The sequence below is a fragment of the Lissotriton vulgaris genome, chromosome 4_1 (genome assembly GCF_964263255.1).
Source record: "Lissotriton vulgaris chromosome 4_1, aLisVul1.2, whole genome shotgun sequence".
NCBI lineage: Eukaryota > Metazoa > Chordata > Amphibia > Caudata > Salamandridae > Lissotriton > Lissotriton vulgaris.
In genome coordinates, this window is record NC_141691.1 from 112,860,294 (window position 1) to 112,878,478 (window position 18,185).

The following is an 18,185-nucleotide window of genomic DNA, read 5'->3' on the forward strand; positions in this document are numbered from 1 at the left end:
CACTAATGTTCTCCTAGTTGAGTCAGGGAGTATAGGGAAAACTTTCCTCAGCATGGCGATCACATGGAAGCATGAGCTCACCACTTGATTGCTGTTTTGTTTCAGGGAGAGCTCCTGATCCAGGCGCACGCCAAGATTTTTTACCACCTGCTTTGGCTCTGGGACTGGGCCTAGATCTTGCGGCCACCAGTCTGGGGACCATAGGAGCTTTGCCTCACCGAACAGCATCACTTCCGTTTTTGCAACGTTGCATTGCAAGAAGTTAGATGCCATCCAGTGGGCCACTGCCTTCATCCCCGAGGAGAAAGAGTTCCTGACCGTCTTAGTGAGATGTTTGAACGGAAAGAGGAGTTGGGTGTCATCCGCGTATGACATAGGGATGAACCCATGAGATCTCATGATGTTTGCCAGGGGGGCCACATAGATATTAAAAAGGGTCGGGCTTAAGCAAGAACCCTGTGGCACCCCCTTTGAGATCTCCAACTCCTCTGACCGGTGGGGACCCAGGATGACTGTCTGGGTACGGTCAGTCAGAAAACTCCTTAACCATGCCAGAGCTCCACCTTCCAGACCGATGTTCATAAGTCTGGTGGTCATGATGTCATGTGACACGGTGTCAAACGCCGCAGACAGATCCAATAGCACCAGGATGACGGAGTAGCCCCCATCCTGGTACATATGTAGGTCGTCTGCGACTGACAGCAAGGTGGTCTCGGTGCTGTGGCTTGGCCTGAAGCCCGATTGAGAGGGGTCCAGGCCATGTGTATCCTCAACGAACCTGGACAGATGTCTGTTAACATATTTCTCTATCATTTTACCCATAAAAGGGAGAAGAGAGATGGGGCGTAGGTTGGCAAGATCCGTCCAAGGAATGGTGGTATTTTTCCTTAGCGGTCTTACCAGAGCCCGTTTCCAATCTCTCGGAACTTCTCCCGTACTTAACGATAGATTAATTAGTTTCTGGATACCAGGACCAAGAGTTTCAGCTAACATGGGCATGATACGGGCGGGAACAGAGTCCTGCGGACTGCCGCTCTTAATCACTTTTGTAAGGGCGATGACTTCCTCTAAGGAAATAGGGGGAAAGTTTTTTAATTGATTGGCCTGTGTGTCCCGCTGCGGACTTTTGTGAGAGGGGGTATTAGGATCGGCAACTTTAATCGGTTTTGCGGCCAGTATCTTTGCATAAATTGAATCGATTTTGTTCATGAAGAAGTGTGAGATCCCATCACATAATTCTTGTGAAGCAACCTCCACCGTCTCGCATGCTACAGGCTTGGTGAAAGTTTGCAGGATTTGAAAAAGAACTTTAGAGTCCTTCCCAGCCTCTGCAAGTTGCATAGCAATGTGACTTTTCCGGGCCATCCTTATGGCTTTATGATAAGATCTAAGGGATGTTAGATAACATTGTTTGTCCTCCTGACTCCGGGATTGTCTCCACACTTTTTCCAGCTTTCTGGACTTTTGTTTCATATGTCTCAGGTCTTCAGAGTACCAGACTTCTTGTCTGGCTGCTTGGCGGGGTTTATACACTTTCAGCGGAATAATGCCATCAATTGTTTCATTGACAGCATTTACAAACCGATTGAGCTCAGTTGACATCATTCCCTCATGCTCATTAATCATAGGGGCTTGATAAGCTTCTCGAAAAGTGTCCTGTGTTAGTTTGTGCCAAGGTCTTCTCTTGGTGGCTAAGGTGGTCGTTACATTAGATTTACCCATGGGCTTAGTGTAGAATGTTAAAATGAAATGATCTGTCCATTCTACTTGAGTGGAGGGTGAACACATATATAAAGGTGAGTTGGAGAACACCAGATCCAACGTGTGACCTGCCTCATGTGTGGGTCCCTGATTCATCTTTTTTAGACCTATGTGTTCCATATCCATAAGAAGTGTTCTGGCCTCCAAGCATGTCTCTAATTCACTGTGGAAGTTGAAGTCTCCCACTAATAGGAAGTTCTGGTCATTTAGGATAAACGGCGCAAGAACCTCCATAAGTGAGATTGAGAAATCCACGCTTGAGCCTGGGGGTCGATATAAAACCGCACCCCTTCTATTCTCCCCAGAGGCGGAACAGAGTTTAAAAATCATTAGTTCCATCAGAGGGGTGCTGATTTCCTCCAATATTGTGACAATTAGTTCCTCCCTATAGACAATGGCTATTCCACCACCTATTTTTTGTGGACGATCCAGTCTAGAGACCTTATAGCCTATCGGAATGCCCAGAGTGATAGCTGAGATTGAATGAGGCTTGAGCCAGGTCTCTGTTAAAAAGCAGAGATCAGGCTTCTCTGTAGATATCAGGTCCCACACCTGTGATACGTGCTTTGGTAATGAGCGCACATTACATAATAGATGTTTGCTTCCAATGGGGGTGGGATCCTTGATAGTTTTTACGGGGCCAATTTTATGTGTGGAGCATAGCGGTTTGATAGGAACTCGCAAAGGAATGTTATCCACTGCCTTGAGGCCGAAATGTGTATCACAGTAAGAGCATGTAAAAGGACCTTCAAGATTAGAATGGAAAATAACACCACATGTGGAACCTATACTGGGACGTAGATCCCATAGTACCTGTGATGAGTATGTTAGATGGCCTGTATCAGGGATACTCGTGATGGTAGTTGGGACCGCCATGGTCTCCTGCCCCTGGCCCCGGCCAGGCCCGGACGGGCACAGACGGGCCTCTCTCTGGCTTGTCTCAGGCGCGTTCTCTGGCGCTTCCCTGCGCGCGATCGCTGCGCGCTCAGGGTGACGAGAGGGCTAAGTAGCCCCTCCTAACAATAGTCTAGAGCGCTAACCACTCCGCTAATGCAGAAAGCGGAAGTGGTGTAGTCCCGTTGACGCGCGACCCAGTGTTCCCCCAACAATAATGCAAAGAGTGCAGCAAGCTATGTGTTCTAAACAAATTGTTACGAATTCGGTCGTGTGCAGCAGGTAAATACCAATTTAAAAAGAGCAAATACAGTTTTTTGCCAATTCTGATTTTAAAATGTTCTCTATTTAAAATACTGCTCGGAGCTCTGTCAGGCGTCAAGTGGCTCGGTCAACACTGCCACTGTCTCCCTTACCACCGTCGGCGGCCGGCTCCTCGCTGCCTAAGTAGCCCCTCCTAACAATAGTCTAGAGCGCTAACCACTCCGCTAATGCAGAAAGCGGAAGTGGTGTAGTCCTGTTGAAGCGCGACCCAGTGTTCCCCCAACAATAATGCAAAGAGTGCAGCAAGCTATGTGTTCTAAACAAATTGTTACGAATTCGGTCGTGTGCAGCAGGTAAATACCAATTTAAAAAGAGCAAATACAGTTTTTTGCCAATTCCGATTTTAAAATGTTCTCTATTTAAAATACTGCTCGGAGCTCTGTCAGGCGTCAAGTGGCTCGGTCAACACTGCCACTGTCTCCCTTACCAACTGTCTCCTCTGTCAACATTGCAACATTTTCACAATGGAAAATATAATTCTATTGAAAATTGTCTTCTTGCATTAGGTTCCTCAATTCAAGGATGAAAATGACTCACTTTGCAATGTTTGAACTCCTAAAACATTCTCTGATACCAGTAAGGAAAGCTTTGAAACGCGCTGTTGGGAAATAGTCAGGTTCTCTTGGGCAAGACCGGACTTTTGGAAACATGACCTAACAGAACGGTCCAATGAAATGTAACAATAATTGAGAAATATATTTCTGTAACTTACGTTGACATTTCACTGATGTGTCCTGCAAGAAAAAAAATCATTACATTAAGTCAAGTTACTTGATTAAAGGTAATTGAGATTTTGAAATGCGTCAAATGTTAATAAAGAATCTAAATCCAACATATTGGCAAAAACGTTTAACTTTCATAATGAATAAGTAAACATACGTGCATGAGCTTCGACTTTTGGTTAATTCGGAAGGATTGTCATTGCCAGCTAATTTACACCAACCTAATTTAGGCTTTGTGTAAATGGCATAAACAATTGACATAAATAATTACTATATTTATGCACCACACTCTACATTTTGGCTCCTCTCTAGGCACTGATAACAGTGGAGAACTTTTACCCAATTCAATGGTACTCATTTGATCGACCCCACAAGAATGAAAGGCTGAGTGGCTCCACTGGGATTCAAAGCTTGAATTTAAGACGGCACACAGATTTTCACAGCATAAGTTGGAAAGTAGACAACTCGAGAGTTTTCACCTAGCTGAGGTATTTCAATCCTTTTTAAAACAAAGGGGCAATATTTACAAGCCCCTGTCGCTATCACAACATCACTTTCAGTGACGGTGTGGTGACGATAATGGCCTTGCCTTATTTACAAGGCAGCGTTAAGACACTTAACGTGGCTTAACGCTGCCTTGTAAATAAGGACCCCCTTTCCTGCTATGCTTAGCGTGAAAGAAGTGGGCAGTGGGTATTGCAGTGGGTGTTCTTTCATTTAAAACCATCACACCAGTGTTCCTATTTCCTTGAGGACTGTTGCTACTTCTTGACCCCTAGGATGTGTGTGGCTTTTCCATCCCAGTTTCTCTGGACTTTATTGGCTCTTCCCCAAGGCTCTGACACCACTTGTAGGAGGTATGTATGTGGTTTTATGGATAAGGAACCAACTTTGGACCCTAGGGCCCTGGGTTTTAATCCTAAATTTGGCACTCGACTCAAACACCTGTGACTCTGGGCAAACTCTAATCGCTTAATTTCTCTGTGCCTAATAATTGTAAATATAAAGGTCTTCAAATTCCTATTGGATGCTTGTATAGGTACAATACCATTCTTGCAAGTAGTCATATTTTATTCAGCTTTTAATCTTTGTGAAGGTACGAACGAGAGTTTGGTGCCATACAGAATATTTCGTATTGATTGTGTGTTGAACATATTAGTCATGTCAGTGCACCATTTTACAATTTTTCTGGTGAAGAAAATCAGATCATTTACAATAATGCCTTCTTTTATGTTAAAGGAGGGATCCGAGATCAGTTTTTCCTGGTTTTTTTAAGTACTTTATCTTTGAAGTTTCTGTCTGTTTCTGGATATGTTAGAGGGGTATATTATGGTGTAGAAATTCCTTACTGCTGGCTTCAAGGTGTTTTCAGAAATATTTGTGTAAACGTGTTATAAACACTCAATAGGTAGCATTACTGAGGTGACAAAATACTTGAGACGCTGTGATTCGATAGGTATTCACCCAGCACTCAATCTCTAGTCAAGTCTTGCGATACTGGGAGCCCAAACAAGGACTACGATGGAAGCCTTTGCTTCCCACTAGTTACATGGATCCCCACGATAAGTAACATAGATACATTCCGAGGTAAAACTAACTACATAATTACCTAGAGAGTAATATATGCACAGATATATATATATATATATATATATATATATATATATATATATATATTATACACAAAACATACAATATATTCCATATATAATACATAAATAGTATATAAAATATACACTACAAGTAATTTATGTACACTTGCCTTTAGATTAGTCCATCGTACAGTTCGGTGAAATCAATACATAGTTATAGCCATTCCAAGACGGCCGCCAATCAGCAGAATAATGCTCAGCTCAATGATGCAGTCCTTTGTTTATTTTCATGTTCAAGGAAACATATTGGTCTCCTCTCCATTGCTATTGCACTTGGGCATCTGCCATTTTGTCCATGAGTGGCAAAGGAGAGAGGAGGATGGCCAGGGCAATAAAATTAAAGATAAGCCACTATGAAGGTGGTTTCGATTAGCAATAAGGACCCTCGAGTAGAGGGCGCATCAACAGTATGCCAAAGTAAAAAGCATACTTGTGAGTGGGCCAACTTCCAGGTGAGATCCTGTCACTCTCTCCTCATGCAGTCGAAACCCAGGACGGCAAGATTCTCCTCGTGAAAGCGGAGGCCATCTCAGGGCCCCCACTCTACGATCAGGAGCACTCTATCCCCCTTGGGGAGTGTGGGGTCAACGGTCGTGCCTCCTCTGGAAGGGGGTCTTCCTTCACCACCTAGCATGGAGACCAGCAGGTATGGAGGACTGCTGACCTACCTCCTATGCGGTCAGGATTGCCTCTCATATCATGGAAACTAGCTCGGTAAATAGCTGCAGCACCTCTGAATTGGCTGCGAAACGACCAGGACCCCTCCAAACTGGTAGTCGTCCTCGTTTGCCAGTCTGTAACTCTGACCACCGGCCTCTCCTATCCCGCTGCAGCCTCGATAAGGGGGTCTGGTCAGAATCAGAACCCTCCTAGCCAAACAAATGACCTCGGCTGCCCACCTAGAACTCCGAGAATTTGCCTCTCCGTGTTCTGTTGCTTCCTCGGAGATGGGATCCAATCTGGATGATGCGGTCCCGACGGATGCTCCGCTCTTATCGGCGGTCATTCAGCCATTTCTGATCTAGACTCAGATCATCTCCTTCAGCCTTATGATAATGTACTTATTCCTACGCTTTTCCAAGGTCCTCAGTGTTCACCGTAACTGTTGATATTCTGATTTTCCAATTTTTTAAGGCTGTCCATTGAAGTTGGGCTAACAAAGGAATTGCACAGTATTGTGATCCCAGCCTCGAGCTCCCTTCTTGAGCTTCTCACCAGTCAACGGCCATCTTTGCTTTACGTTGGGGCAAGTTTGTGGTTTGGTGCACTACCAAACATGCTGATCCTCTCTATTCACAATTACCCGAGATGTTGCTGTTTGATTATCACTTGCTCTATAAGGCCTTCTTTTGGGCACAGTTAAAGTAAATCTTTCAGCCATATTGGCTTGGAGGTCGCATGATCAGCCCTCCCTGTTCAAATCACCAGTGGTGATTTGTTTCCTGGAAGTTCTTCAGGACAGGTTTCCTCCACAGTCCTGTATTATGCCCCAATGAGACCTTAATTTGGTTTTAACATTTTTTATGTTTATGCCCTTTGAGCCCACACTTAGTTGCTCTCTACATTGCTTGATCATCAGACAGTCTTCTTAGTGGAAATTGCATTGGCAGGAGTGGTAGCGAGCTTCAGGCACTCTGTGTGCACCCTCCATACACTAACATTGTTCCAGAGAAACTGGTTCCCTACACCTATGCCTCTTCCCTACCAAAAGTGGTGACATTGTTCTACAATGGCAGAACCATCACATTGCTGTCTTTCTTCACCGCAAAATTGTGCTGCCCCCGAAGCAGCACATTCAAGTGAAATATGTACAGTGATTTTAAAGCTGCTATGTGTTTCACAGTTCAGGCTGCAACGTGCCTGCACTTTTAAGTGGGGAGAGAGATCCCCTTTCAAACGAGCGCAGTGAACGGCTGCACCTTCCTTCAGGAGGTCCACAGGATCCTCTGTATCCCCTCCAGAGGACGGACTATGAGAGGTGCGCTGAAAGTGCACCACCTTTTCCTGGCACACTTTCAGGGCACCTTCTGAAGGCAGATTTGCCTCTGCGTCCCCTTCCATAATAATGTGCAGGCTCAAAGTAAAACTGATTCCCTCAATTGCATGGGGCCATGTCCCATGCAATTGAGGGAATGTCCTCTTATGATAGCGCTGATGCAACATGTACCCCCAACGCTATCTGTATTACAGAAGGGGACGTGCAGGTATCTGTTACCCCCTCTGTAATGCAATTGTTCCCTGGGGACACACAAAGCGGGTACACTCAACCGTTGCGCCCCCAGAACACAATGTATAATATTGCACCAGGTTAACAATCAACTGATCGCTAGGTACACCAGAAATAACAATGGGAAAACCGTGCAGAAAAAGACTATCTCTAGTTGTATCATGGTCTTCATTAAGATATGCTACGCATTGGCCAAGTGGCAATGCCCTGTGGGCGTCTGGATTCATTCCATGAGAGCCAAGGCTGTGACCACTGTGTTAGCTCGTACAGTCCCCATACTGGAAATCTGTCAGGTTGCTATGTTAGTGTCTCTGGGCATGCTTATGAAACACTACTGCTTTGATAGTCAAATCAAAAATGCCCCTCCAGGTCCCTGGTATCTGCATACTGCTACATCAGCTTTCTAAAATGGCTCAATGCTTCTGGCGTGGAAATGACATGAAAAGAAACTGATGGCAGTGCACTGGGATGGCACCTATACAGGCACAGGGTCCGCCACTTCCAGGGCAGACGACGCCAAGGTGGAGCCAATCGACTCCACCAGCGGCACGCAGAGCTACTGCTCAAGATTGTCCAGATCTAATCTGACGCCGTAGGAATATTCTACGGTAAAGAATCTGTAACTAGATAGAGTATCTACCCGATAAGGCCTTACCAAAGGTAAGTAACTAGATCATCATTGTCACTGGGTCTAGTAAGCCAAACTCAACTCCATCCTTCTGCAGTCTGAACGCAAGAAATGCATTTTCTTTGATCACTGTATCATGTGAGAAGTTGGCTGTGATGTGTAACACTAAGCCATCTTGTTTGAATTGACATCCATTCCATTCCATTTCCTGAAGAATACATTTAGAGCGCTGGTGCCATAATAGGCATGCAGTGATGGCTATGGGTTTGGTTATTGGTATGGCCAAACATAACATGACATAACTGTATTTGTAAAGTGCATGTTCACCCTGAAGGGCATCTTGGCGCTGAATAACCGATGTACCTTGTTACTCACCTCAATGGTACTCCTTTTATTGAACTCAAAAGGATGAGAGGCCGAGTGGACCTGATGGTATTTGAACCTGTGGCAATGAGGTCAAGCACAGGCCCCTACAGTGGACACATTAGTCCACTAAGCCCCAGATCGGTCTGGGCCCTAAATTTGGGCACTCTCTCGAATTACAGCTTGCCTGGAAATGGGATTTGAAGTAACTTCGGAAAAAAATAAAAAAAGGATACCAGAAAAGCAACCATGTCTTTCCCTTCCATCTCCTCTGGTATGCCATAATGTCTCATATTATCTCACCGTGAGTGGTCCTCCAAATCTGTCACTTTCCTGTGTAATCTTTCAATATTGTCATTCCAGTCTATTTGGAGGCTGAATAATCTGTCTACATTCAGGTGTTCATCAAAGGTATCCAATCACAGGTGCATGGCCTTGAAAACCAAACAGAGAATTAACACCTGCAACTAAATTAATCATGGTAGTATAAATTTAAATGACCCTGGTGCTCAAAGCTGTAACCTCTGTCAGAATCGTGGTTAGCATGATGCCCCTCCTGATAGCACTGCAGCAAAAGACAACTGTCTGGACATTGTTGGGACAGGCATGAGAAAAGAAAGCCAATGACACTGCTCAGGGCAGTGATTACTCAGGAGAGATGAGGCACATGAGAGCACAGACTGCAAATCTCCAATATCAAGTACACCCTGAAGTTGCTAATTAGGTGCCCACAGTGTGCACAGCACCAGTACAGTCCAATATATGTAAACCTGGTTACAGAGAGCGCTTTATGTGGTTTCCCTGTAGAATACTTTCAGTGAGCTGAATAAAACGTCATTCTCTGCCGGAATCAGCTCTTCAGCAAGCCATGCGGGGACATGATAGGTATTAGGAAGAAGTCAAAGGACCAAAAATGACGAGTCCTCTTTAACATATGGATACGGTGTGCTGAGCCATGAGGTTGAGCCCAATATTATATATTAATGAAAGGTTAACTGTGAAAGTAAGCACCTTTTTTCAGCCGGCCATGGATCCCAACAGTATCCAAAGTATGGCGTAATTTTAATAGAACACACGTGTAGGCAGCTGACAGTCTGTATCCTATACCAAAATAAGATATAGTGTGCAGCAAGTCCAGTCGATTCCCCATTATTCTTTACAGAGGCTAACTACTACTGCTCTCTTTTGTGGTAGTGTGGGTGAGAAGTTAAGCTTGTTAGAAGGCAGTGTCAAGAAATGTGTAGTACACACGGTGGCAATAAATGAGACACACACAATGAAAACACCTGAGACCAATTTATAAAAACAATACTTGGTTATATTTATTTAGCTGAACCACAGAAATCCATTATAGGTAAATAAGGATTTCAATAAAAAAAATATTTCAGTTTCAAAAATGTACACAGCGCAAATTTCCGACTTTGCAATGTTAACCAATAGGAATAAGGAAACATTCAGCATACATAGGGATAACATCAACTTACAAGACCAGTCTTTGGAAGGTAAAGTTAGTATTGGATAAGGTTCAGTTCAGCACCAACAGTGCAACACGAACAACAGAGGGGCGGCCAGGTGCAAGTTTGAGGTCCGGTGCCCAATGGAAATTAATGGGATTGGGGGCAATGGACGGAGGCTGCTTGCAGGTAATTAACAGCAGCTTGGGGAGACAGCCTCCAGGGGTTGAAGCAAGCAGTAGATGGAGCCCCAAGCAGCACAAACACTACTCCACCAATGACACAAGGGGGCCAGGTGCGGGGTGGCAACACAGCATAGAGTGCTCAATGCAGGGCAATGGATAATGACCAAATCAAACAAGGGCTGCACGCTCAGGCCAGTTGAAGAAAGCTAACAGCTGGGCAGGTATGTTGTGATGCTCGGGAAGTAGGGAAAACTTTTGTCCTCTTCACAAAGGCCCAGGGCGGATAGGTGCAGGGGTGCCTTTTGGTGTCGGAAACGGCTTACCGGAGCAGGTCGTGGTTATGGGGTCTCTGTGCAGAGGTTGCAGGCCATTTTGAGGAGTCCAGGAGAGCACAGCTTACTGTGGATTTGGGCTCTGGAGTGCTGGGGAACCTTGCTGAACTGGTGGGCCACTTGGACTCCGGTTGGAGGAATCTGGTGCAGAGGAGGAACCGGGGACTGGTTTCACGGTTCTTCAGATCACAGAGTCTTTACTTTGAAGACGGTTGCTTGGTGAACGGATCCGCTGTTCTCTGGAGTCTTGATCTTTGTTGAAGGCAGTCAGTCCTCCCAGGGTTCTGGAGGTCACTGGGCTGCAGGACAAGTCGTCTTTTGGTGCACGATCATCAGGACTGCAGACAGGCCAGTATGGCTAGGGTGAAGTCAGTTTGCCTCTTCAGTCTTCTCTGCTGGTGCAGCTCTGTAGTGTCCAGCTCTTCTTTGGTCATCAGGAACTAAAGTTCAGGCTCAGGGGGCTAACTGAATACTACATTTAGAGTTGTTTAATAGGGAGCGCCTGGTTGTAGCCAATGGGTTACTTACCTTACAGGTGCTACACCCTCCAAATGTCCACTCCATGTGGAGGGGTGGGCATGACCCTGATTAGAGGAGTACCATGATCTTGAAGATGGTGGGCACTGAAAAGTGTACTTCACCTTGCCTCCAGTACCTGAGGGGTACAGTTAGCAGAGGGAGGTACACCTCCTATTCTTTCTACATTTCCCAACTGTTCCTTATGCCAAAAAAGCAGGGGCGGACAGGAAGGGGAGCTGCTCCCTCTAACAGGAGAGGCTGGGGTTGCATTGCAAAGGCAGCAAGGCCGGTGAAGCCCCCGCCACGGAAGGCTCTTCCTGATCCGGGGAAGGAGTGAACACCTATACCCAGGAAAGGCATTGTTCTCTGCCTCAGAGTGTGCAGGCACTCTCCCCAGGAGGTCAGAACACTGTCTGATGGTAGCAGACTGGCGAAGGCCAGTCGCTGACCACCCTAAGGATTGGTAGGTTTCAGGGGACCCCTCTAAGAGGTCCTCTGTGTGCACTTTTTAATCATTCTGACACTAGAATCCGTGCCTGTTTATTATGCTGATATGTTTGGTACCAAACATCCCATATTTCAATGAAGCCATCATGGAGCTGCGGAACTCATAATGACGAGTGTCCAGCTATTGTTACTACTATGACTTCCCTGGTCACTTACAATATCCAGGAATCAACAAGGATATTGCAAGGGCATTTCTGCTTATGCAGATAAACCCTCATAGGAGATATAGCACACCCTGCTTTAGGGCTATTGCCTGCCAAGAGGGGTGTTTTACCTATATATCATGCAGAGTCTATGGGCATGGCTCACAGGGGTGTGTGCCATGTCAACGCTTCAGTTTTGTCTGCACCAAGACAAGCAGGCTGCAGTGGCAGTGTGCATGTACCTGGTGAGGGGTCCCTTAGGGTGCACAGATGTGTGCTGCAGCCCTTAGATACTCTGTCTAACCACAAGGCCCTTGGTGCCCTTTAGGAGGGACTATGTGAGCTTAAGGTTGCCGATTGTGGAATAAAAGGTACAGTTTAGGGAATGAGAGCTGGCACAGGCAAAAAGTGGGGGCTAACCATGTCCAAAACATGGACTTTCCTACAACATACCATCCTCTATGCCCATAAAAACCATCTCACCACTGAGCCCAGGTCCACTGCAATGCACTGTATACGTTGTGCGGCGTCCCATGTACCGGGGAGCATTATTGCAGACTCATCTCATCTGCCCTTCTCTGTCCCACTCCCTATGCCACCCCAAAGCTCCCGGTGCCTAGGAAAATAAACATTGTCCCACACATCACCGTAGAAGATCCTCCAGTTGTTTCTACTCACACAGACTCTGTGTCCGTTCCAGGCCACTGTTGTCTTTTCATCTTGTGTGGAAGACTTCAACACAGCACATTGTTCTGCAGGCGGGGTAGGGCTCTGATGTTGTACACACAGTTATCGGGGGAAAATCGGAATAAAAGCCTCACCTCAGTCCCTTAGTATTTGAGAGAGCATGTTTCAACTAACATTCTTCTGCTCTGCTTTTGAGGGGCTTATAACAGCAGGCAAGTAGTATCCTGGTAGCCGCAGGTCTTCACGGAACAGCGATCTTAGATCATGGTGAAGCCCTGCTTTGGAAATACATTCATTAAGAGTAAAGCTTTACAATGTCTGCACGGATATATATATATATATATATATATATATGTATATATATATATATATATATATATATGAACACCACGCTCACCCTCAAAAGAAAGAATGAGCCCGACATATGCTGGCTCCCACCAGGATTTATTGCGCGTAAAATCACAGCAAAGTCCAGGAAAACGTCAGGCAGACGCGTTTCTAGCAAGTGTCTTAGCTTTCATCAGTGCCGGTTCTCGTTTCCTCATAGATATATATATATATATCTCCAGGCAAGATTCACTTCACCCAAGAAAGAACCGGAGGGACACAAGCAGGGGGTCATGAAGGAAGCACATTAATGCGGCACTGGAGGCATGACGCGTTTCGGGAAGAGTCCCTTTATCAAATGCCAAACACCGACTGCTGCCACCTGTAGCTTATCTGTGATCCATCTTGCTGCCATTGGTGGAAACCCCGCTAAGCCAAATTTCCTGAACGTCTGGACGCTGTCTCCTAGCATGCACCATCTTGGCTGCCAGGTAAGCGTTTTCAGTTCGGCTCAATGAAACCCCAAAATAGAGTGCTGGCGATCGAGATCAAGCTTGTGTAGGTGCAGTTAAAATTAAACAGTGTCCTTGCTGCTCCAAAGTTCTGCCCGGCCCCCTTGACGTCTCACCGCAATTCTCAAAGTCCATAGCGGTGTGGAGACTCAGCTGTGATGCCGTGATGCCGATCCCTCCGTGCAGTCACGGACTGCGTATGCAGCGGCACCGAAATGTTCTTTGGTTGCGGGGACTAGAGCTGATCCGATACCTCGGATCCCACGAAAAGCACACATAGATACATACACACACACACATATTGAAGGACACAAACACCAACATGCACTCACAAAATAAATATTTAGTTTGTGTTATAGACATGCATCAAATTAACCCACATGTAAGACAATAATCTATCTAAAAACACTTCAATAACAGTGATGCTTGCAGTTGCTTGTGCTGACACAATGTAAACCAGCAGTGGTAAATTCAATACGTCTTATCTATAAATGGCCAAGATATTGTGTTTGTCAATGTTTGTTTTCAATACCTAATGTCAAAATGGCCGCTACTGTGTCAGGATGCATGTGCATGTCTGCACAAGCATAGGCAGTCAACTTGGAATGCATTGCACCGTATGTGTTGTGATGTACTGGTGCCCATTTTTCATCTTTTCATTTACCGTTCAAACACTGCTGACAGCCTTGTAAAAATGGTAAATTAAAAGTGATTGAGAAAGAGCAATGTTGCGCAAAAAAGAAAGCACAAAGCAAAGCAAAAGCCCCATAGAACTTTGTTATGTAATATGGATTTGTAGATCGCTACTTACTACCCAAAGGATATCCTGGTGCTGGAGCAGGTGTGTAGGTTGTCTGCTGGGGGTTAGTTGGAGAGCCAGGTCTTCAGCCTCTTGAGGTATTCAAGAAACAATGAGCGGACCCTGATGTGTGGAGGGATGTCGTTCCATGTCTTGAGAGCAATGTAGGAGATACTACCCGTTCTGCTTTTGCGGATACAATGGGTGAATTCGAGGGAGAGTAAGGCTGAGCATAGCAGTCTGGTGGGTAGGTGGAAGTGCTGACAACAGTTGAGGTATGCTGTGTGGTGCCTTGAATTCATGAGTGAGGAGATTGAATTGGCAGTATTTACGTACTGGCAGCCTGTGGAGTTTTTGGAGGTGTGGTGTGATGTGTGTATAGGAGGTTCAGGATGAGTCTTGCTGCGGAATTCTGGATGGTCTGAAGGTGGTGAAGGAGGTGACTGGAGATTCTGGCATAGAGTGCGGTGCCGTAGTCTAGTCTGCTTGTAACTAGGGTTTGAGGGGTGGTACGCTTGGTGCTCATTGGTATCCTTTTGAGGATTTTCTGAGGATGTGTAGTATGTGGCAGCAAGAGGAGCGGACTGTTTTTTACTTGTGAGGCTATGTTGAGCTTGTCATCTAAGATGATTCCCAGTTTTCTTGCATGGTTAGAGGGTAAAGGTGTTGGACCAAGTTCCGATGGCCACCAGTTTGAGGCCCGGGGGAGTTTGTGTTCCCTAAGATCAGCACCTCTATCTTGTCTGAGTGGAGTTTCTGGCAGTGGGTTTCCAAACATGCTTTTGATGAAGTTAGATCTAGTCATGGAGGACTTGTCAGAAATTGAGATGAGCTGGGTGTCATTGTTGTAAGAAATGATGGTGAAGCCTTGAGATCTGATGACTCAGCTTGTGGTGTCATGTAAATGTTGATTAGGGTGGGGCTGAGAGATGCTCATTGAGGTACTCTGCAGATCTCGCTTGTGGCCTCTAATGTGTAGGGTGAGAGTCTGACACTCTGTGTTCTCCCTGTGAGGGAGGATCGTATCCATTTGAGGGGTGGCCACTGGATGGCTGTTTCACCTTGGTTTAGTAAGGGGCAGATCTCATTTGTGGTGGCAAGGAATGTTGTCTCAATGCATCGGTTGCTTGGAAAACCAGATTTAGTGTGCTTGAGAAGATAGTGGAGTACCAGGTTGTTAGTGAGATGATGGTTAATTGCCTTCTCTATAACTTTAGCTGGGTGTGTTGGTGAAAGTTAAGCTGGTGATTGAGGTATGCACATCCAGTGTTCTGTAGTTGGTTGAATGCATGTGTGAGAAGTTTGAACTGGCATCGCTTTTGGATGGGGAGCCAGTGGAGCTCTCAGAGGAGTGGTGTGATGTGGGCTCGCCATGATGATGTTTATCCAGAGAAGTCATGTACATGTTGAAAAGTGTGGGCCTGAGTGACGGTCCCTGTGATACTCCGTAGATGAGTTCCTTGGGTTCTAATGTGAACGGCGAGAGCCTGACTTGTGTTCTGGAGAGGAAGGAAGCTTGCCATTTGAGTGCTGGTATAATCAAATATATATGTATTTATTCTAAACACAACCCCTCTGCACTCTTTATGGAGGTCAGAGGTAAAAGTACAATACAAGGAACATACGATAAGTTGCACAGTATACGTTATGCCCTAAGGACCTCACAAACCATATCCTAAAATAGTGGCATAAGAATGTCTGGGTTAGAAAGCAGGCTTAGGACCTGGGGATTCGCTGGGGCTTCTAGGAACAACCAAAGGTTAGGAAGTAGGAGGCCCACGGGAGACGCATGCCGTGTCTAAACACAGCTGCGGGTTACCATTGACTTTCTATGGGAAACGAACAAGCTACAAATGTACAATTTAAGGGCACTTCCGGATAAACAACAATGGAACCTTCTTAGACTAGAACACTTTGAGAGTCAAGACCAAAGGAAGCACCGGAGTGCTCGTGTTACTTCACCCAGGGAAGCCGGGTGCATAGGTGCCTTTTGGTGTCGGGTTTCGTCGTCGATTCCTATGGAGAGCTGCGAAGAAGTGCTGCAGGCGACCAGAGGAAAAGTGTCCGGGTGGTTCGAAGATCTGAAGAACCTGAAAGCAGAAGGGACAGAGTCTGGGTCACTAGCCAGTGACCAAGATGGCGATGGGAAGCTGCCAGCCAATGTCGGGTGATTTCAGGTGAAAAGGTGAAGTTTGTCTCTTCAGCCACGAGGTCCAGGAGGCGTCGATGACAACCAGGAGCAGGATTCGAGCTGTCCCACAAAGGATCTAGTTGACTGCGGTATTGGCATCCGGAATGGACCCAACAAGCCTTTGCAAATGCAATCCACGCAAGATGTCGAGATTGGCTTTGGTGCAAACCAGCAAGGTCTGTGGTGCATCTCCTTTGCAGGGAAGCTGGAGCAAGCCTGGAGCAACCAGGAAACTGGGGCTTCAAATGCACAACTTCGGGATACCTCTGGAAGTAGGTGCAGGTTGCAAAATGCAGGATGTCCAGGAGTTCCAGTCCTACATCTCTCGTGTCTCAGCTTTGCTGGGAGCACAGGTCAGAGTCAGATGTCTGGAAGTCTGTGTCCTGTGTCGCAGATTCGTCAGGATCCGGCGGGAGGCTCAAAAATGCAGACTGGCCAAGATGCAGTTGGTGCTTGTTTGAACAGGGTGGTCACTCCTTGACCACAAGGGAGCTTTCTTCCATCTTCCAGTCAATATGGAATGTCGAAGATGCTGGGGCTCTGTTGAACTTTAACTAGGTTTAACAGTAACTACATGTCTTCTCCCTCTAGAAGCGTGGAATGCTACCGCAGCCACCAGAACTGGCAGGGGGTAGTATTCCAAAGTGTTTGACACCTTTCACAACATGTTTTGATAAAGCCAAACTAAAGTTAGCATTAACCGCGAGGATTATAATGCACTTAAGAGTATATGGAATGGCTATATCATAGAACAGCTATAAGGAGACGGTTCCGAAAGCTGCAGAGGGGCTCAGCTCATGCTAGGGCACCCTCTCACACAAAACCAAGCACTCTGCTTCCAGGATTCTCAAGGCCTGTCATAGGAGTGACTTATAGGTTAATATGTGTGTATATATATATATATATTTTTTTGCCAAACTTTTCCAACCAGGGAAAACAACGGGTCGCACAGCCAACCTGGATTCAAACAGTGATCCTTTTTATTTCAATTGTTTCCAAAGGGCAACAGGCGCAGAGATCTACGCGTTTCGGTGTCACTCCACCTTGCTCACGATCACTGGGTATTACACACCCACAAACATTTAAGCACATTTTTTCAAAAACAATAGTATTTCCTGTCACATGGTGTGCTAAGGATTCTGGTCCTTGTAGTTTTTACCAAAAAGTTTGAAACAAAGTAAAATTAAAGCAGAATGCACCCTTTTCTAAAATTAGAATACATTACTTATTATTCAAATATTGCATTGATTCATGCATCTTGCATTTAACTGTGTGTTTTAACTTTGTACTGCCTTCCAATAGGCTGACTCATAATTATGAATTTCAAAAATCAATAGTGCATACAGTTCTAATTCAAAAACATTATAGGTGCACATAAAGTTCCTCCGACTGGTTCAACCCATTCGGATGCAGGGTCCTCAGATTGATTATAAATTTAGATTCTGCTTGTCTCAGTTTTTTTGCACGATCACCTCCCCGCTCGCCCTTTGTTATGGTTTGAATGCCATAGAATCTCATTTTTTGCCAATCACCCTGATGTGAGAGCTCCATGTGCTTGGCTATGGCATTAGAGCGGTCCTTGTGAATTGTAGCCCTCATGTGTTGTAAAATACGGTTCTTAAGTTCCACAGTCGTGCTGCCCACATATTGCATGGGACAGGGGCACTCCACTACATATACAGTGAAAGGTGTCTTGCACGTTATGCATTGTCTTATTTGCCATTTCTTTTTGTTGGCCAGAGTTATTTCCTTTGTCTGTTTGGCTATCTGGCACATTTTGCACCCATGGCATTTCATGAATCCTTTGGTTTTCAGCCAATCATCCTGTCTTTTCCTCTGGAAGTGACTGTGTATCAGATGGTCTTTTAAATTTTTGGCACGTCTGTAAGTTATCGTTGGGTGTGTTCCCATGAGCTCCTTGACTGTGCTATCCAACTGTAATAGCTTCCAATTCTTTC

The 18,185-nt window shown here is 45.6% G+C and overlaps 1 protein-coding gene across 1 annotated transcript in view; it reads right to left on the reverse strand.

Moving 5' to 3' along the window:
* The window catches only part of LOC147718437 (V-set and immunoglobulin domain-containing protein 4-like), a 146,818-nt gene that overhangs the window by 20,742 nt on the left and 107,891 nt on the right, over positions 1–18,185 (reverse strand). The window contains exon 7 of the mRNA XM_086966722.1: positions 3,692–3,713. Coding sequence (XP_086822848.1) covers positions 3,692–3,713 — 22 coding nt within the window. The remainder of the gene's footprint in view (positions 1–3,691; positions 3,714–18,185) is intronic.